The sequence below is a fragment of the Psammomys obesus genome, unplaced genomic scaffold (genome assembly GCF_907164565.1).
Source record: "Psammomys obesus unplaced genomic scaffold, mPsaObe1.curated_primary_1811, whole genome shotgun sequence".
NCBI lineage: Eukaryota > Metazoa > Chordata > Mammalia > Rodentia > Muridae > Psammomys > Psammomys obesus.
The window spans coordinates 3,400,570-3,422,445 of NW_026596034.1; the positions used below are offsets into that span (position 1 = coordinate 3,400,570).

Sequence of the window (21,876 nt, forward strand, 5' to 3'; positions counted from 1 at the left end):
AAAAAAAAACATACATGAAAAAGAATAAAGATGCCTAGAGCTTCATGCAGCAGCCAAGGTGGGGCCGAAACAGCACATGTAAAGCAAGTCTCCAGCTACCTATCTGCAGTGCTGCTCCTACAGGCCCCAGAGAAGACTGTAGTCTTCTATGCCCCTTCTTCTCAGACATTACCTTCCCCATAGACTGGGCCAAGAAGCATAGGCATTTCAAACCCACACCACAATGAACAGCCCCTGAGAAGAGAAGCTCGTATAGGTGTCAGTTTCTGCAGGGGGAGCAGAAGCAAGTGGAAGGACCCTCGGGATCCCCTGTTCACAGTGCCACTCCCTTGGTGACCCTGGTACCTCTTGGCGTTGATGTCAGAGGAGTCATATGGCGATATTGGGGGCAGGGTGTCCACTGTCAGCGTGTGCTTGTAACTTTGGATCATCACAGGTGTGAGCCAGGAAAACGTGGCGAAGGACAGCAGCCCAGCATCATCCACGGGGTTGGACGCCAACCTAGACGAAATGATATTCTCGGGTTCCTGGACGTGGGGCTAGCCGCCATGACATGCTGGCTTGGATTGGTAATTACAGTAATAATCAGAGCCACTCATGGAACCTGGAACTTGCATTCTTCAGCCTTTTGGGTAGTTCCTGATCCAGCTTACCCCAGCTCAGGAAAGCAGACGGCGAGCGTTCAGAAAATAAGCAGGTCAGCTGTTAAACACAGCCAGTGTTCAAAACTGAGTAACACACACTTAATCCTATTATCCTGAAATCAACGGTAATCATATCCAGACTTAGCACCTACTTGTCTTACTACTTCTGGTTATAATTTTTAAATACCTTTATTAGACTATATTTCAAAAACCGCGGAGTACTGCATGAATTTTCGCATCATCCTAAATGGGGTCCACATGCTGTCGAAGGGAAGCATTTGTAGGTCTGTCCTTGTCCCCTCAGGAGTCCCTCACATTCATTTGTCATCTTTGTGGTAGGGATGCCCAGGAGTGGGGAACTTCTGTGCATCTCTCCAACATCCCGTGCAGGGATGCCACATCGGTATCCAGGTAATTACATCGTAAAAGTCGAAAAACATGTGCAGTGAATATGGTCAAAATGAGTATGTATGAGACAAAGACAGAGACAGATAAATGGTCAAAAATAAAAAAAAATAAGATGTGAGATATGCTATGAGCTGAAGAGATGCCTCTGGGCCCTCTGTTACTCAGAAAAGGCAGCATTTTCTGGTGTTGTGGTTAACGAGCTATAAAATAATAAATATACTGAACTGTTGAGCATATGTGCTTGGAACTTAGCATATGTTCCTGAAACGCTGTCCTGGAATTTAAAAGTGACCCACTCAGCCAAGAGTGGTGGCACGCGCCTGCGATCCCAGCACTCAAGGAGGCAGAAGCAGGTGGATCTCTGGGTGTTCTAGGCCAGCCTGGTCTACAAAGCGAGTCCAGGATGGCCAAGGCTATGCAGAGAAACCCTGTCTAGAAAACCAAGCAAAGCAAAATAAACAAATAAACAAAAGTGAGCCGCTCTCTTGTATTCCAGCCCCTTGGGTGTGGCACTGCAGCTCACGACAGCAAAAAGTGGCCTCTATGCCCCTCATGCTGAATCTCGGACGTCCCGAAGCTCACGCTGGTGGACAGAATGCAGTGAAAGTAGTGTGCTGGTGTGAGTATGAGTCTCAAGGTGGCCTGCTTGTGTCCACTCATTCTCTTGGAAGCCTGCTGGGAGGCTGAGCGGCCATGGCCCAGGTGTTGCTGTTGTCCCAGTCAACTGTAGGTCAACCCTCAGAAACACACAGAGATCCACCTGCCTCTGCCTCCCTGAGTGCTGGGATCCTCACCTGTGCCCCTCCCCCGTCCACTGGTAAGGGAAGTCCTCCTCCCTTTCTCTCTGACCCTAGTCTATCAGGTCTCATCAGGACTGGCTGCATTGTCTTTCTCTGTGGCCTGGTAAGGTTGCTCCCTTTATTATGTTAGCTGTCATCTCACCAACCACAGGAGAAAACAAGAAGCTAGTGTCCCGCAAATGAGTGGATGGATGAATAAAAGGGTAGACATAAGGATTGTACATGGTAAGCAGAGGCTGGGGATTATCCCTGGGGGCCCCTGGCCTGCCCACCTCAGTCCTCCTCCTGGCTCACCTTGAATAGGGTCGCACTGGGATCATGGTTTTCAGGCTGGGATCATATCTCTCGGAAAAGGATCTCCGCTGGCCTCTCCGATCCAGGTCTGAGATAAGGTATGGGCCCTCACCCACCATCTTGATGCCGGTCTGGAGCCCTAGACTCTTGGCTTTGGGACACTTTCAAGCTGCAAACAATGATGAAGATGGCTCGCTGAGAAATGAGAAATGGAGACTTTGGGAGTACAGTCAAAACTCACTATTGCTGTTACACCTCTTCACTTGTTTTGAGTCCTGCCACCTGGTTTTATCCATTTGTCTCAATATCTAAGAAGGACTGTGGCCAGATGCTACCAACACCCCTTAACCTATATTCTGAGATCCTTCCTTTGAGTAATCACACCTCATTCCTCTTCTGTTCCTACCTTGAGTAGGCTAGGATCCACAAATCCTCCTGGGAGACTTCACTGAGGGTCAACCCATGAGGAAGGCTGGTTCTCAACCCAGTAAGAGAGGCTCAGGAAAGAGTGGGTTTGCTCTCTGGATATGGTGAACGCTGCCATACAGCTACAGATCCTCCCAGGAGCTTATGCATCCACAGCCCCTCCGCCTGGATACCCAGTGGGCAAAAAGAACTTCAACAAGGCCACCCCTCATGACCATTCACATCAAGACAAGCACATGTTCCCACTGGTTCTGTGACCAATGCCCTCAAGGAAAACCCATAACCCAGATGTAGAGAACATTTCTGTGTCTGCCTGGCCTACAGATCAACTGTCCCATTTGTGGAGATTCCTGCAGAGGGCTTCTCATATTTTCTGAGCCCTAGCTCTGGACTTGCCCTGAGTTCCCAAGACATCCCTCTCTCCCCCCCAATAGGAGAAATAAATGGCACCTTCTTGCTATGCTGTTTTGAACTTGTTTCTGGCCCTCTTAACCAGCATATATATCCTTATGCTTAAGTATACATAGGGCTCAATTTCCTGTGAGTTCTCCCTGGAAGTTCTCACAGTTAGACAGCAACTCTCATCAAGGTGCCATAAATGACCAATAAATGGCCATTTGGGGATGGCCCAAGATGAAAGTGTCCCTCAGATGGACTCTTGTACAAATCCTTCACTATCTGGAAGAGGAAACTGAGACCTGAAACTCCTTACTCTGAGAGTGACACAGTCCTACCTGGGGAAACTAAAACTTGCTTTTTTTTCCCCCCAATAACCCTGGAAAACTGTATTTGTCCTATATTACAATAGGCATGTGTCTGGAATGATGTGCCTTTTTTTTTATCACACACACACACAAAAAAAAATGAAAACAAAAACTCTTTTATTGAGACAGGAAAAAGAAATCTTTCCAAGTAGAAACTGAAACATGAAATCAGATGGGAGAGGTACATGCTTTTGTGCCTAAAATCTCTTCATCCAGTTAATGAATATTAATGACCAGAATGCTGTCGACATAGCCCCAGAATCCTAATTCACTCAGAAGTCAGAAACTTCCAAAGTTGCTAGATCTTTTGCTAATATGCCCCCTCCACATGGACAATCTCACACTCCACTCCAGTCAGGCTAAGTGTATTAATGTCCTCTGAACAAAGCTCCAGTCCCTCCTGGTGCTGCTGAGTGTTTGTGCACATGCCTGAAGCAACCTGGTCTCTCCGCACTTGGCCAATTCTTGCTCGGACTCTGGGGCTCAAATTACGCCTTTCCTCTGCTGAGAAACTTTCCTTTTTACCTAAACAGACTGTGGGCTTCTTGTCTCTCTCATTAACAGCCGCACTCTTGCACCTAGCCCGTGTAGACACTACCTAGCTGGTGCTTATGTGTCAGTTGGGACTGCAAGTAGCAAGTATCTGAGAAGTTGAAAACAGAAATGCTCTCCTCGAAGAAAGAAGAAAATGAGCACACGATAGCCCTGCTGCGCTGCGAATCACAGGACAGCATGAGCTCTAGAAAAAAAGACACCAAAGTAAGGGTGACGGTGAAGGTAAGAAACTAGAGAGAGACACTAAACAATAAATAAATCAGCTATCACACAAACACCTAAAAAGCTGAAAATAAGGAATGGAGAAATTAAAAACACAAAGCAAACAAAAGACCCACGAAATAAATGGAAAACAAAAGCAGGCCAATAAATGTAAATCAAATCATATCAGTAATTATATTAGATATGCATGAACTAAGCACTGCAATTTTTAAAACAGAGATTGTCAAACAGCAGAAAAACAAGATCCCATGATATGTTCCCCACAAGAGACACACTTCAAATATGACATAGTATAGCTAGTCTTGCTGGTGAATGCCTGTAATCTCAGCTGCTCAGAAGGCTGGGGCAGGAGGGTCACAGATTCAAGTCCTGACTAACTTAGCACAACCCTGTCTCAGAGTAAAAGGAGTAACAAAGGGGATACAGCTCAGTGTTAGAGCTCATGCCTAGCATGCCTAGAGTCAATCCAAGATAGCACTGAGATAAACAAATATATAGGCAAAGTGTCTAGAAAAGAAAAACTGGGGGGCGGAGCCAAGATGGCGACTAGCACACACAGTTTCCGAGCTGTGGAAGAGATAAAGTTCTGAGTTGATGAGTGGAAGAACTTCTGAAGCCAGGGAAACAACGGAGAGACTTTCTAAACAACAGGGAACATCGCAGGAGGTGAAAACCTTGGTCTCAGGTCACCCAGGGACTTGTTTGGGGAAGGTGAGAAACGATCCTATGATCTCTCGGCACTCCCCTCCCCCAGACCTTCCTCCTCCTCCTCGGCACAGCGGACTCGCCTTTCTCAGCGCAGACCTAACTGCCTGGGGCCTGCAGCCACTGAGGCGGAGCCCCAAGCCCTTTATCGGCAAAGGCCAGCAGTACTGTGTCTCGGAGCCCCAGATTCACGCGCGGCAGCTGCACCATCCTCCCAGGGCCCGAGTCTGCTAGACGCCATACTAGCTCCGCAGGAGCGCCATCAATGATGGTACGGCCTGCCCAATCCCACAGTGACAGAGAATACGCTATATACTCACCAAAACCAGACAGAAATGCCATACAAGCTAGACACACCAGGCGCTGGGCCTCCGAAGCTTGGAGAGCACAGTGAAGAGACCCCAGGACTTCCCAGAAAGCATCTGGACTAGCAACCCAGTCTCCAGTTGCAGTGAGACTTTCTAACCTGGCGGCGGAGCAGCACTGAGCTGGCGGGGCACATCAGCCCTCCAGTTTAAGACTAACCAGGGCCAAACCAGGGAACAGAAAGGCTGGTTACCCCGATTCCTACTGACGTGACCACCCTGAAATCTCCAGCTGCAGCAAGACCTCATAACCTGGCAGTGACAGCAGCACGGAACTGGCGGAGCACATCAAAGAAGCAGGGCCAAACCAGAGAGCAGAGAGTCCAGATACCCCGATCTCTGCCAAGTGACCTGCCTGTAAGTGAGTGCACCCTTGAGAATCTGCAGCTCCACTGATCCTGGGTCCTTCTAAAACAGAAGCCAGGCATCGAACCCCCTCCCACCCATATACCCACTTTGGGAAACAGAGGGGCACTTGGAACATTGAAGTTCCTGCTCTGTGGGTCTAATTGAGGAGTTAAGGCAGTTAATGCCAGAAATTGCGCTGCGATCATCACTAGCGCCTGCGACATATACATTGCAGAGCCCCTCCCACACACTCAAGGGTTCAACATTAGCCATCACTCTGTCCCTCGAGACACACGCCCACGCACACTTACACACACACACACACACACACACACACACACACACACGCACGCTTGCATTTGCCTCTGTTTGCGCCTGTGTACTTTCCTCCCACAGGTACAGCTAGTCCTCAGCACACACTAAGGACACGGGACCTCTCTCAACTTCCTGAAGAATTCTCCAGACTCGAGAGAGAGACAGTACCAGTCTGATCGGCAGAATCCAAAAACAAACAGGGAAGGTCTCAGATAAGCCAATGGCCAGGGGTAGGCGAAAGAACACTTCCAACATAAATCAGGACATCATGACTTCACCAGCAAACCCCCAAATCAATGGATACTCCAATTCATCAGAAGCACAGGAAAATGACCTTAAAGCCATGCTTGCTCAATTATTTGAGGCTCATAAGGAGGAAATGAACAAATCTTTCAAAGAGTTGGCCAGTCAATTGGAGGTAAAGAAAGAAGAAATAGACAAAACCCTTAAAGAAACACAGGCAAACATAGCCAAACAAATAGAGGCACAAGTAGAGAAAAAATTAGTGGCATACAAAAAGGAAATGAACAAAGAAATAGAGTCCATCTTAGAGAGACAGGAATCCAAATTCAAACACATGAAAGAAATGGTGCAAGGCATGAAAACAGAATTAGAATCAATAAAGAAAACACAAAATGAGAAAACTCTTGAGCTGGAGAACTTGGAGAAAAGATCAGGAACCACAAAAGTAAGCATCACCAACAGAATACAAGAGATGGAAGAGAGAATCTCTGGAGCTGAAGACACACTTGCAGAAATTGATACTTCTCTCAAAGAAAAAGTAAAATCAGAAAAATTCCAATCACAAAATATCCAAGAAATCAAGGATGCTACGAAAAGACAAAATCTAAGAATAATAGGAATTGATGAAAAAGAAGACTCCAGGCTCCAAGGCCCAGAAAATATTTTCAAGAAAATCATAGAAGAAAATTTTCCCAACTTAAAGAAAGAGATGTCCATAAATATACAAGAGGCCTACAGAACACCAAATAGACTAGACCAGAAAAGAAACACATCACGTCACATCATAGTCAAAACACTAAATCTACAGAACAAAGAAAAGATATTAAAAGCAGCAAGGGAAAAAGGCCAAGTAACATATGAAGGTAGACCTATCAGAATCACACCAGACTTCTCATCAGAAACTATGAAAGCCAGAAGGGCCTGGGCAACTATCATGGAGACTCTAAGAGATCACAAATGTCAACCCAGACTACTATACCCTGCAAAGCTTTCAATCAACATAGATGGAGAAAACAAAATATTCCATGACAAAACTAAATTTACGCAATATCTATACAGCAAACCAACCCTACAGAAGATACTAGAAGGAAAACTCCAATCCAACGAAAACGAACTCACCCAAGAAAACAGGGCATACAGATAATATCCCAACAAAAATGAAAAGAAAACAAGCAATGAAACAAGGTAAGATCATCGACTCCATTACAAAAGGAACTAACATGCATTGGTCAATATTATCTATCAATATTAATGGACTCAACTCACCAATAAAAAAACACAGGCTAACAGAATGGTTACGGAAACAGGACCCAACATTCTGTTGCATCCAAGAAACACACCTATGCAACAAAGATAAACACTACCTCAGAGTAAAGGGCTGGAAAAATGTTTTTCAAGCAAATGGTTCCAGAAAACAAGCGGGAGTAGCCATCCTAATATCTAATAAAATAGACTTTCATCCGAAGTTAATCAAAAAAGATAAGGAGGGCCACTATATTCTCATCAAAGGAAAAATCCAACAAGAGGACATCACAATTTTGAATATCTATGCCCCAAATACAAGAGCACCTACATTCGTAAATGAAACAATATTAAAGCTTAAATCATACATTGATCCTAATACCTTAATAGTGGGAGACTTCAACACCCCACTCTCATCAAGGGACAGATCAACCAGACAGACACCAAATAGGGAAATAAAAGCACTCACAGAATCCCTAAATCAAATGGACCTAATAGACGTCTACAGATCTTTTCACCCAAACTCAAAAGAGTACACCTTCTTTTCAGCACCACATGGAACCTTCTCCAAAATAGACCATATAGTTGGTCACAAAGCAAGCCTCAACAGATACAAAAGGATTGAAATAATCCCTTGTATACTATCTGACCACCATGGACTAAAGCTGGACATCAACAACAACAGAAACAACAAAAAGCCGACACGCACATGGAAACTGAACAACTTACTACTCAATGACAGCTGGGTCAAGGAAGAAATAAAGAAAGAAATTAAAGACTTTCTAGAATTCAATGAAAATGAAGGCACAACATACCCAAATTTATGGGACGCATTGAAAGCAGTGCTCAGAGGAAAATTTATAGCACTAAGTGCCTACAAGAAGAAATCCGTAACATCACATACAAACAACTTAATGGCCCAACTGAAAAACCTAGAAAAAAAAGAAGCAGATACACCCAAGTGGAGCAGACGGCTGGAAATAATCAAACTAAGGGCAGAAATCAATCAATTAGAAACAAATAAAATTATCCAAAGAATCAATGAAACAAAAAGCTGGTTCTTTGAGAAAATCAACAAGATAGACAAACCCTTAGCCAAACTAACTAAAAAGCAGAGAGAAACCATACAAATCAGAAAGGAAAATGGGGACATAACTACAGACACTGAGGAAATCCAAACGATTATTAGGTCATACTACAAAAGCCTATATGGCACAAAATTTGAAAATCTAAATGAAATGGATAACTTTCTTGACAGATTCCATCTACCAAAATTAAGTCAAGATCAGGTAGAAAGACTGAATAGCCCTATATCTCCCAAGGAAATTGAAGCAGTCATTAACAGTCTCCCCTCCAAAAAAAGCCCTGGACCAGATGGCTTCAGCGCAGAATTCTACAAGACCTTCAAAGAAGTACTAACACCAATTCTCCTCAAACTATTCCATAAAATAGAAACAGAAGGAACACTACCAAACTCATTCTATGAAGCCATAGTCACTTTGATACCTAAACCACACAAAGATCCAACAAAAAAAGAGAACTTCAGACCTATCTCTCTTATGAACATTGATGCAAAAATACTCAATAAAATACTTGCAAACCGAATCCAAGAACACATCAAAGATATCATCCACCATGACCAAGTAGGCTTCATCCCAGGAATGCAAGGGTGGTTCAACATACGGAAATCCATCAATGTAATCCACCACATAAACAAACTGAAGGAGAAAAACCACATGATCATCTCCTTAGATGCTGAAAAAGCATTTGACAAAGTCCAACACCCATTTATGTTTAAAGTCTTGGAGAGATCAGGGATACAAGGCACATACCTAAAGATAGTAAAGGCAATATACAGCAAGCGTATAGCCAACATCAAACTCAATGGAGAGAAACTTAAATCAATCCCACTGAAATCAGGGACAAGACAAGGCTGCCCACTCTCTCCATATCTCTTTAACATTGTACTTGAAGTCCTAGCCAGAGCAATAAGACAACTAAAGGAGATTAAGGGGATACAAATCGGAAAGGAAGAGGTCAAAGTGTCACTATTTGCAGATGATATGATAGTATACATGAGCGACCCCAAAGATTCAACCAGAGAACTTCTTCAGCTGATAAACACCTTCAGCAAAGTGGCAGGATACAAAATCAACTCAAAAAAATCAGAAGCCCTCTTGTATACCAAAGACAAAAAGGCTGAGAAAGAAATTAGGGAAACAACACCCTTCATAATAGCCACTAATAACATAAAGTACCTTGGTGTGACTCTAACCAAGCAAGTGAAAGACCTGTTTGAGAAAAACTTCAAGTCTTTGAAGAAAGAAATTGAAGAAGATCTCAGAAGATGGAAAGATCTCCCGTGCTCATGGATTGGTAGGATTAACATTGTGAAAATGGCCATCCTGCCAAAAGCAATCTACAGATTCAATGTAATTCCCATCAAAATACCAACTCAATTCTTTACAGACCTTGAAAAAAAGATTCTCAGCTTCATATGGAGAAACAAAACACCCAGAATCTCCAAAAAGATCCTGTACAACAACAGATCATCTGGAGGTATCTCCATTCCTGATCTCAAGATGTACTACAGGGCAACAGTAATAAAAACTGCATGGTATTGGCATAGAAACAGAAAGGAGGATCAATGGAATCGCATAGAAGACCCAGAAATAAACCCACACACCTATGAATACTCAATATTTGACAAAGAAGCCAAATCCATTCAATGGAAAAAAGACAGCATCTTTAACAAATGGTGCTGGACCAACTGGATGTCTACATGCAGAAAAATGAAAATAGATCCATATTTATCACCCTGCACAAAACTAAAGTCCAAGTGGATCAAGGACTTCAACATAAAACCAGATACTCTAAATCAGTTGAAAAAAAAGTGGGAAACAGCCTAGAACTCATTGGCACAGGAGACAACTTCCTGAACAGAACACCAACAGCACAGGCTCTAAGAGCAACAATCAATAAATGGGACCTCATGAAACTGAAAAGCTTCTGTAAAGCAAAAGACACTGTCATCAAAACAAATAGACAGCCTACAGATTGGGAAAGAATCTTCACCAACCCTTTATCTGACAGAGGGCTAATATCCAGTATATATAAAGAACTAAAGAAGCAGAAAAGCAACAAACCAAGTAATCCACTTAAAAAATGGGGAACAGAGCTAAACAGAGAATTCTTGAAAGAGGAACATCGAATGGCAGAGAAACACTTAAAGAAATGCTCAACCTCATTAGCCATTAGGGAAATGCAAATCAAAACGACCCTGAGATTTCACCTTACATCCATCAGAATGGCCAAGATGAAAAACTCAAGTGATAGCACATGCTGGAGAGGTTGTGGAGAAAAGGGAACCCTCCTCCACTGCTGGTGGGAATGTAAACTGGTTCAACCACTTTGGAAGTCAATCTGGCGCTTTCTCAGACAACTAGGAGTAGTGCTACCTCAAGACCCAGCTATACCACTCCTAGGTATATACCCAAAATTTGCTCAAGTACACAACAAGGACATTTGTTCAACCATGTTCGTAGCAGCTTTATTTGTAATAGCCAGAACTTGGAAACAACCCAGATGTCCATCAACGGAGGAATGGATACAGAAATTGTGGTATTTTTACACAATGGAATACTACTCAGCAATCAAAAAGGAGGAAATCATGAAATTTGCAGGCAAGTGGTGGGATCTAGAAAAGATCATTCTGAGTGAAGTATCCCAGAAGGAGAAAGACAAACTTGGTATATACTCGCTTATATAGACCTACAAGATATGATAAACATAATGAAATCTACACACCTAAAGAAGATAATCAAGAAAGTGGACACAGGCGAAGGTGATTAATCCTCATTTAGAAAGACAAATGGGATGTGCATTGAACTTATGACAGGAGTCTACCACAAAAGGCATCTGAAAGACTCTACCTAGCAGTGTTTCAAAGCAGACACTAAGACTCATAACCAAACCCTCGGCAGAGTGCAGGGAATCATATGAAAGAAGGGAAGTTAGTATGATATGGAAAGGGTAGGAGCTCTACAAGGACCAAATATATCTGGGCACAGGGTCTTTTCTGAGACTGACACTCAACCAAGGACCATCTATGGATATAACCTAGAACTTCTGCTCGGATGTGGCCCGTGGTAGCTCAGTAACCAAGTAGTTTTCCAAAGCAAGGGGAACACGGACTATTTCTAACAGGATCTCAAGGGCAGGCTGTTTGACCACCCCCCCAGGGGAGGAGCAGTCTGTTAGGCCACAGAGGAGGACTTTGCAGCCAGCCCTGAAGATACCTGATAAAACAGGGTCAGATGAAAGGGGAGGAGGTCCTCCCCTATCAGTGGACTTGGAAAGGGGCAGGGAGGAGACCAGGGAGGGAGTGTGGGGTTGGGGAGGGAATGAGGGAGCGGGATACAGCTGGGACACAGAGTTAACAAAATGTAACTAAAAAGAAAAATAAAAAAAAAGTCAAAAAAAAGAAAAGAAAAACTCCGATGGTTAGACATAAATATAGAGAAGAACATTAATGACCTTCAGAGAGGGAAGTGTTTCTTAAAGCAAACTTAAAATTAAATTCCTGACTATGGCCACTACACTGAAATCACAAACTTGTCAATCAGAAGCCACCATTTGTTAAAAGTTAAAGAAGAGAGAGAGAGAGAAGCAATGTGCTGTGGAAACACAACCCTTTAACTGTAAAGAATTAGTATGTACAATTTATACAAGATTTCAGTAGACCAATGATGAATAAATTACTCAAGCAAGAAGATATTTGACAGGTACGTAGCTAAGTAACTGACAGACAGCTCTCTGAACACCCGAGGCCAGGTGTGGTGGCACACAGCTGCAGTACCCACACTGAGAGGGCAAGTCAGGAGGGAGTTTGAGGTCAGTCTGTGCTACGAAAAAAAGCCTGTTTCCAAACACCAACAAGTTCTTTTAAAAACATACAGGAAGCCATGCTTGGTCTGTAAGTTGCAGGGATATTTAAATCCACAGTAATAGCTATTTCGGAGTCTTCAAATGGACAATATTATAATTCCTAAAAGCTGTAGGTCTGGCATAGGTAAAGAGCACAGATACTCTGCTTGTTATAATATACATTGGGCCAATAATTTATAAATCAAAGTTCAAGATTATCTTATCAATATAGCCAGTAATCAGGCATGCATTTGGCAGATGGCACTGTCTTCCTGCTTAAGTATATAGAGTAGCCTGAATTTTGCAGGCCTGTTTCCCTCTCCTCTCAGATTCACTCCTGACTCTGTAAATCTTTCTTTTCTTGTACTTATTGGTGTCAATATTAATGTGCAATATAAAACATACACCAGCAAACATGGAATCTCATGGAAAAAATATACTTTCATGGCCTCTCCAATAATGCTTGTAGCAGCTGTTTGCCATATTGAACGTGTACAAATGAGAAAATGGCTTATCAAACTGCATACTACAAACACAGTGTACTACCACTTAAGACTAACGGCAAAGGAACTAGGCCCACATATCAACCTATTGACCAGCACACATGATAAACAGAGGGAGAAACAAGATGAAGAAAAGTATGTGACAGTCTGATCAAGCAAATTAGCAAGCTGAATACTGCTACAAGCTTGAGGCTTGCTCCTACTCTGTAGACAGTTGACAGAGGCAGAGCCCTTGAGCAAAGTTATCCCAGGAGGCTTCCCTTGTGCTAATCAGAAAGCCCTTCATGGTCTTCTCTACACAAAGCTCTGTCTGTAGTCCTCTCCTGGATTGTCGTCATTCACTGCAACCTCTCATTTCACTCTCCTCAGCCAAATGAGATCCAGCTATGACCACAGAGCAAAGAAAAGCCCTGGGCCTGGCAGCCTCTGCTTTCAGTTTTTCTTCTGCAACCATGCCACAGCTTAAGGGACAGTCACACTAGGTGCCCTGATCAGCTACCTCCACAGCCCCTCTCTGGCCTCAGACCTTTCCCATGTCCATTCTCTGCTCCCTATGACCTGATCAGAGGGAGGAGAGTTTGTCAGGTAAAGAGGACAAAAAAGCTCAGGAGTTCTGAAAGCCAGCACCAATCATTTCAATATAGAGATTTGCAGAATCTAGGGACTAAAGGAACCTAGAAGAGATGGGGCACAGCAAACAGCCTCTTACGTGAGAATCTCCTCCTGGCCAAATGACATGCTTCAGACAGCTTGGCAACAGGTGCCAGCCGTCACTCAAGGCAGCTGTCACATTGTGTTCGTGTAGGAAATGCATAATCAGGTCTAAAGGGAAGCCGAAGCACACCCACAGGAGTGCTCTCCAAAATTAGCCTGAGCTCTCGAGAACCCTTAGCATCATAGAAGATAAAGGAAGCAAGGAAATGTTCCTGCTTAGAGGAAACCAAAGACAGGCCAGGTGAAAGCAGAGCTCAGTCTTGTATGGCATGCTGAACAAGGAAAATATTGAAAGACGTGAATGGGACAACCAAAGAAGTTTGAATATGCACTCTGGATTGTGCAGCAATGTTAGGGTTAAGTTGAATGCCCTGGTTTTGACTGTTGAGTGAAGATACTTATCAGTTTGATGATTCTGGTTATATAAGGATCCATATTCTTGAGAAATAAGTATTCAGACGGAATGCAGCGAATTATGTGAGACCCAAGCGTGGGTATGCACTCCCGAAGTTTTGGCACAGAGCACAGGCATGGGGGCGCAGAGGTCACAGACAACACTGATAAATAATGCATGCAGAAATATAAAAGTCATCCTGGCAGCTTGTTTTTTCGTCTGAGTATAGCTGAAATCTCTTATCATTATTCTTGCCACCTTTCTATGAATTTGAAATCATTTAAAAAAACAAAAAGTTAAACATTTTAAGAAGAAATAATCCTAGAGGGAATGCATTCTTTTCCTTCTGGGAAACCGACTGCCATTTCCCTGGGAACCCTGCTAGAGTCTCAGGGACCAGGAAGGCCACACACATGCCTCTGCCACTTGAAGGCAATCATTGTGTTTTGTTTTGTCCTCAGCTCATGCCCAACCTGTATTCCTCTCTTATCCAGGCTTAGCTTCTAGGTCCTCTATTCTGACAAGACTCATACTGCCTAACATGCAACCTCTCATTTCATCTGTTCACCTTTTAACTGGGGAAGGATCCTGTTGGCAGCTTGTTGAAGGGGTCAAACATTCCCAAGATGCCCAGCACAGAAGACCAGCCAACCTGATGTCCAGAAGGCGATACACAGGAAATCGGTGCTGTGAGGTCATTCCTTTGAACACCCCACAGGAACTGCGGAGTTAGGATTTTCTAAGACAGCCTGGAAGCTCTGCAGCTGGAGTGGTATTTACTAAAACTGGCAGCATCCCCCCCGGTGGGGGGGGGGGGAGCTAGTGAAACTCTTTAAATCAGGAAGTGTGCTTTGGCTAACATCTCTCTCCCGTCTGGTGTGCCATCCTTTGCCAGGAGTGAGAAGCTGCCTAGAGTGAGGAAACTGCTTGCCAGCAGTCACAGAGAAGCAGGAGCAGCTGATAGAACTGGGGATAGGGGGCTCACTAAGTCAGGGACCCTGCAGCCATCATTCATGGCTGAGCACTTGAAGATTGGCAAGCGGTTGCCCCTGGGGGTCCCTTGCTGATTTCGGTTAGGGGATCCTAACCTAATCTACTGGGCAGGCAGAAGCAGAGGGGTCTACATAGAGCAAAGAGCACAAACATATGATTTGGAAGTCCGTTTTATATGGTCTGCACAGTTCAGTTTTTCTTTTCAGTTTGTAGAAAACATGTATTAAGAGTAGCATGGTTTTTTAAGACTTCTTGCTTTTGCCGACAATCTCAACTGCTCTCATGGCTATAATCAGACACTGCAAGGAGCAGACACCCGGGCTCCACTGAGCCACAGCCTGCAGCACCACTGCGGCCCTCAGGCTCTAAGATTCTGGGCTGCTTAACCTTTTTCATCACATGGGCACTCTTGTTCTCATACTGGATTTGTTTTCCTCTGACCTTGACTCTGTTCAAAGTGGGAGGAGAAAAGACGTCTAGAGGGCAGCTTTATAAGACACATCTTCTATGCCTGCTCCTGTGCTCTTTCAACCGCCCTAACTCAGAATGCTCACAAGGCCACATTGCAGATCAGACTTCCAATGTTGCTTAACGTCTACAATGATCATCCTTCCTCAGAACTCCTTCAATCCTTTGCAGCTGCATCTTTCCCCATGAAACCCTTCCAAATAAGATGCTATGATCCCAATCACCCCACAAATTCTCTCTCTCTTCCTCTCCCACCCTTGCTCCCCCCCCTTCTCACCCTCCCTTCCTCTCCCTCTCTTTCTCCCTTTCTTCCTCCAGGCTTCTCTCTCCCAGTCTCATTTTCTGGTACCAGGAATTGAACCCAGTGTTTCATGCATGCTATTTCACTACACCGTGTCCCATTATTAAGGAAAGTATCTGATGCCCCATATCCCCTCCTCCCAACTTCCTTCAAGACCTGAGCTGCCTACCGTTAGTTCAGAGGAGAAGCTTTAGGTGGCTTTCCTCAGCTCTGGCCCCTCACTTCTACTGATAAGCCATAGTGGCTGTCCCCAGCACCCTATGGCCAGCCAGCCCAAAACATTAATCTTGAGTGATGAGGAGCTGGCATCAGAGTTGGGGGCTGTCTCCAGATGAGGTCACCCATTTAGTACAGAGATGGTCTACCATGACCAAAAAAGATAAAAACTCCCATTTTAAACCTGTGAGAACCACATAGTTATATAATGTGAATTCAAGATCTTATTTTAAAAAAAAAATCTCTTGGTTAAATTGTGAACAGAACTCTGTGAGCACGCATGTGTGCCTGTATGTGGTGGTCTAAATAGCTTTGGCCCCCATACACTCACGTGTCTGAATGCTTGGCCCATAGGAAATGGCACTATTAGGAGATACGGCCTTGTTTCTATTTTTTCTTTCACATACCACAAGACTCCAAAACTAAAATTGTCCCAAGTCCCTTTCATGTCTGGGAGCGCCAAGCCAGGGATTCCTCTTACAGCATCAGACAAGGTCATACTTGTCATTCCTTGCAGCCTGACCTGAGTGTGGGTATAAATGCCCCTGAAGACTAAATTGGGACCATTAATTGCAACAGAGCTGAGCAAAGATGAGCTTTGCCTGGGCGTGGAAAGAGAGCAAGTTTCTGGGATGGGGCGGAGAGGAAGAGTGGCCAGAAGCCATAACCTGGGACCTTCTTACCTAGCTTCCTCCTCTGTGGACCTCAGGTTTAGTTTCCCTTGTTCCACATGCTTCGAAACCTCCTCTCCAACTGCCCCATTCAACTGCCACTCCCACCACACCTGAGGAGGGAACTCTGAGGAAGCCAACATTCCCTCTGGCCCACATTAAAGGGCACTGCCCCATCTTAGGATTGATCTATAGGACAGTAGGCTCCTGCAGTAAGAATTAGCATCACAGGGAATGCTGGCCTAGCCTTGCCTCCAGCCTGTCACAGCACACCGCTGTCTATGAGGAGATCAGTCTTCCTCCAACCCCCCACCCCCACATCCTACTGGATAATGAAACTGAGTTGCAGAGGCCTCCCACAGCTGGCTCCAGCACAGGTCAGCAAGGTAGAAGTCAATGCCTATATCTCCCAACTGCCACTCCAGGCTCTGTCCATTTCTGGCCCCGTGTTCCTGCTGAAGAGATAACTATAGAGGCTGAGAGTGGGTAAAAAGTCAAGCTTTAAAAAATAAAATATCATTTTTTCACTCATTCATTTAACAGAAATCAAGGGACACACTGAGCTATCTTTTTTTCCCCTTTCCCTAAACAAATGCTAAGCCGGAGACTATACCTAGTAGCTTACTCTTGTGCACAGGACTCTACACAGGACTCTACAGCGATGTAGGGTCCTACATTTGTTGGTGGCTTCTGTACCTTGCAGAGAGCAGGTGACTAATCACAAAGGATGCCAACATGGTTGTGAACGGGTTCAGGGAGAGCAGATCTCTTGATCTCAGAAACAGCAAACCTTGACTAGCTTCAAAGTGCTGTTGGAGGCATCTCATGAGATTTTATTGAATGTACCTGTAGGACACCTTTTGCTGTGGTCCAGTTATGGTTTAGCTTTCCTGGATTTCAGTCACCTGTTGTCATCTGAAAATATTAGATGGAAGACTCTAGAAGCATACATTTCAAGCTCTATTTAATTGGAGCCCATTCTGAGAAGAGCGACAAGGCTTGGACCACCCTGACTCTCGACATCACTACAGTCAACCACTTAGTAACTGCTTCTGTTATCAGATCAACTGTCAACATAATCACTGGGCTTATGTCCAAGTGGTTCTTATTTTGCTTAATCATGACCCAAAATGCAAGCTCTGTAATGCTGAAAATTTTATTACAGTGCATGAACTGTTCTATTTTATTATTATTTATTGTGGTTTTTCTTTCACTGTGCTTAACTCCTACATTTAATTTTAGCATGTGTAAGTAGAGGGGAAAGCATGCTATAATAAAGGGCTCAGGGCCAGGTTTGTCTCAGTCTTCCATTGGGGGGTCTTGGAACATATTCCCCACAGGAGCCTACTCTATTTTCCTCCACCTGTCAGGTCTCTGATTTGCTTATTCCTGCCAATTCTTCCCTCTGCTGGCTGTTTCTGACTTCTACATTTCTTGCAGAAATTTAGTTGCATTTCTCTGCCTGCAATAAACCTGATGTTTTTCTCCCTGCTCTGAAGGAAGGTGGAAATATGGCCACTGGACAACTGGGTAGTAAAATGGATGCTTCAAGGGGAGCATGCAGGATGGGGGCAGGTTCTCTTTATACATGCCTGGAGTGCTTTGCTTCATGTGCCTCCCTCCTCTATGAATGCAAATTGGTGCTAATAATATCACTTGACATTTATAAAGCCCTTTGCTTGAGCTTCACAACAGCCTCAGGATGCCTCCTAAGCCCAGACAGACTTCTTTTCAAAGCCTTCCAAACAGATCCGGATATGGCATGCTTACCAAAGAAGGATGCCCAGTTTGCCTCCATCTTCATGCGAGGCAGAGCACAGATGGATTTCTGCTAACACAGTATTTTGATGCAACATCAAATGGTACCAAGCTGGGATCTATAGGTCATATTCTGGAGCAGAATGATATAGAGGGACCATAGGTCTCTGCATAAAGGAGTCTTTCAGAGCAGAAGAGATGAGCTCCCATCTCACACAGTAATTGGGAGAATTCAAGATCAGGAAGCAGAGATTCAGCTGAATGAGCATGCCTGGGAGAGTGGAAGGAAATGAGAAAGCATTTGCAGAATGAGGAGAATAGTCAGGCATCCTTGCTATACCTTGGCATGGTGGCACACAACCCTATCTCAGCACTTGGTAGCAAGAGGAACTGAACCAGGCAGGAGGATCATTACTTTGAGACAAGCCTGGGATACAAAACAAGATCCTAGGATGAAAGAAGAGGGTGGAAGGAAGGGAGGGACGGAGGGAGGGGGGCAGGGAGGGAGGGGGATGGAGGGGGAGGCAGACAGGGAGACATGCAGGCAAGCAGGCAGAGAAAGAAGAAAAGAAAATGAGAGTGAGAAGGAAGAAAGGAAAGAAGAAAACCTTGCTATATTTTCTCGTCCTTTTAAAAATCTTAAATGTATACTGCTAAACTGAAGATCTTGAGCCCAAAGATACCTGAAATAATGGGATTTGTCAACTGCTAATATGCTATCCAGAAAAGGGACCAGCAACCTGAGTAGACCCTGGAAAATGTCTTCCATGGAGTGGAGTGGAGTTGGGAGCCTGAGTTTCCATTAGAGTGACCATGTCCCCATGCCTTGCTGTTTGTCTGTCCCTCCAGTCTTTTTCTCCTCTGTCTTATATTCAAATTGCAGGAAAGACTGTTCAAAGCCAGTGATGGAATTCTTAACAAGATACATCTTCCGCCAGAGTCAGGGTTCCTCTATCAGATTGAAGTGATGGATAAGATGAATGTTATTATTAATATTTTTCATATCATGGACTTTGATACTCCAGTGTTATTTTCAGAACAGTTTTTTTAATGTCTAAGACAAGATACATAGAATTACAGATAGCCAATTATACTAAAACAGGGTTATGATAAAAAAAAAGCTGGATGTTATGAAATATATTCTACTGTTGGTGCTCTAAGTAGCACAGTCTATAAGGAAATCTAATGACCACCAAGAATGCAAAGCATTGACACACGTGAGGTTTGTGAAAATCGGGACAACAAAAGGAGGTTTGAACGTGCCCCTTGATGGCACCATCCACATGAGGGGCATGAATACGACGTGTTTGGTTACCTTCGTTATAACAAAGGAAAGTGCTAAATTTCAATTAGTGAGAATAACAACATTCCTGTCCTGGCCCACAGGCCCATGGACAAGGTTGTTCCTAACACTGGCCTGGTTGGAATCCACAAAGTTATCTAGATCTAGATAAGACAACGGGAGAGATGGAGACACACAGAGGAATGGGTTAGGGTTCTTTTTTCCTTTTCGCCTGACAATTTACTATGTAGCCCAGGCTGTCCTAGAACTCGCTTGGTAGACCAGGCTGACCTCAAACTCAGAGAGATCTGTCTGCCTCTGCCTCCCAAGTGATGAGGGTCTTGCCAGCCTTGGGTTAGAATTTGACAGTCTGAAGAGTTGGTACCGGAGTATCTCAAGGGTGAAAACTGTTTTGCTTTGTTTTGTTTTGTGAACTATCTGTTAGACATAGTGGCCCATCCCTGTAATCCCAGCCACATGGAAGGTTAGAACTGGAGGACTACAAGTTCAAGATCAGCTTGGACCACATGATGAACCGAGCCTGGATGACAGAGTGAATTCAAGGCCAGCCTGGGTTTACAGAGTGGGATCCTGCCTTAGTAAATTCACTGTGAGTGAGTTAGCTGCCCTTGACTTTGAGAATGGGCCCAGAAATAGGGGCTGCTGAAGGAGGTGGAGGTGGGGAGGTCAATGGGGCCTTGTAGATCAGTGATAGTAACCTCTTTGCTCTGAAGTGAAAAGACCTCTGACTCAGGAGGGGTTTTCTGTACTGGATTCTCTGTAAATCACTGCAGTCAATTGAGCCTTCCTGCATTAATGGAAAGAACCTGCCATCTGCTGGCCAACTTGAGGAAAACATGATGGCTACGTTAGGCCGGGAAGGACGCCTAGGAAGAAGTGTGAAGAATGAGGGCTGTTTGGGTAGAGCATTCTGTTGGTACAGCGGGCCTTTGTCACACAGCAGGTGTGGGAGGGGCAGGAATTTTCAACTGACAACTCTGGACTGGCAGAAACCGGAGGGGAAGGCATTATTAGGGCCCTTCAGTTGCTCTTTGAGACTCAAAAAAGCAAAGCAAGGAGAAAGGAGGTTGAAGGGAGAAAAATAACAGGCTAACGGCTATTAAGAGAGAATAGGTTTCCATCCCCTGGTGGGTGGAGTCTTTCAGAGGACATCTATGGTAGGCTCCTGTCCTGTTCCCTCATGGAAGCAGATGCTGGTACTTACAGCCAAACTTTGGGCAGAGCACAGGGTGTCTTATGGAAGAATAAGAGGACAGAAAGATCTGGAGACAGGAGCTCCACAAGAAAACCAACAGAGCCAACAAATCTGGTGCAGCAACCAAAGACCATGCATGGAAAGGACCTACCCACCCACCCCTGTCAGATATAGCAGATTGGCAGCTAAGTCTCCATGTAGGTTCCCAGTAAGGGGAGCAGGGGCTGTCTCTGACATGGACTCTGTTACCTGCTCCTCGATCACTTTCCCCGATGGGGCAGCCTTACCATGCCACAGAGGAAGAGGATACAGGCAGTCCTGATGACACCTGATAGGTTGGAGTCAGTTGGTAGAGAAGGAGGGCTCCCCCTTTTCCCTTTCTGATGACTAGGGGAGGGGAGGGGCAAGAGGAAGGGAAGGTGAAACCAGGATGAGAGGAGGGATGGGCTGTGATTGGAATGTGGAGTGGATAAATTTTAAAAAATAAATTTAAATCAGAGAGAGAAACAGAGACAGACAGAGAGAGTGAGTGAGAGAATAGGCATTCACAGCCAGAAAACAGCCTGGAGACAGAGGAGGATGAGAACATTTTCTCATCTTCAGTGTCCATGGTGTGTTTGGTCTCCAGATAGCGTCACCCTACAGCAAAAGCTATTCCTTCTGCTGTGAACGTCCTTCTGAGTGCCTATCCTTTTCATGTAAGTAAATGTTTATTTGCTGCCACTCTAGGGAAATCTCTGCAGCAAGTCAAGTCAGGCCTCCTACAGGAAAGAAACATCTCTGGGCAGGAGCCTGAACAAGCGTGGGACTGGAGTTCTGTCCCTGTCTGCAGGATTGTGCCTCTACCTCTATGCTATATGGCTTGCTGTGACCTTTGCCCTCCAGGCCCACATCTCACACAGCCCCAGGAGGATTTCCAGGCCCTAGCATATCTCCGCAGAGTCCTAAAAGACTCTGAGGCAGCTCCACCATGGTGGTGTATATATGTGTGCAAATGTGTGAGAATCAGTGTATGTGAAAGATAGAGATGAAGGTGAGATGCCATGGACCAACCCTTCTTCCTAGCAATGAAAACATGGGCACAATGCTTAAGATCTCTCAGC

At 44.6% G+C, this 21,876-nt stretch overlaps 1 protein-coding gene across 1 annotated transcript in view; it reads right to left on the reverse strand.

Annotated features, from left to right (window-relative positions):
• The window catches only part of Abcc12 (ATP binding cassette subfamily C member 12), an 82,248-nt gene that overhangs the window by 50,149 nt on the left and 10,223 nt on the right, over positions 1 to 21,876 (reverse strand). Inside the window, exons 2-3 of the mRNA XM_055620958.1 lie at positions 2,147 to 2,315; positions 173 to 501 (exon numbers count right to left, since the gene is read on the reverse strand). Coding sequence (XP_055476933.1) covers positions 173 to 501; positions 2,147 to 2,265 — 448 coding nt within the window. The 5' untranslated portion in view covers positions 2,266 to 2,315. The remainder of the gene's footprint in view (positions 1 to 172; positions 502 to 2,146; positions 2,316 to 21,876) is intronic.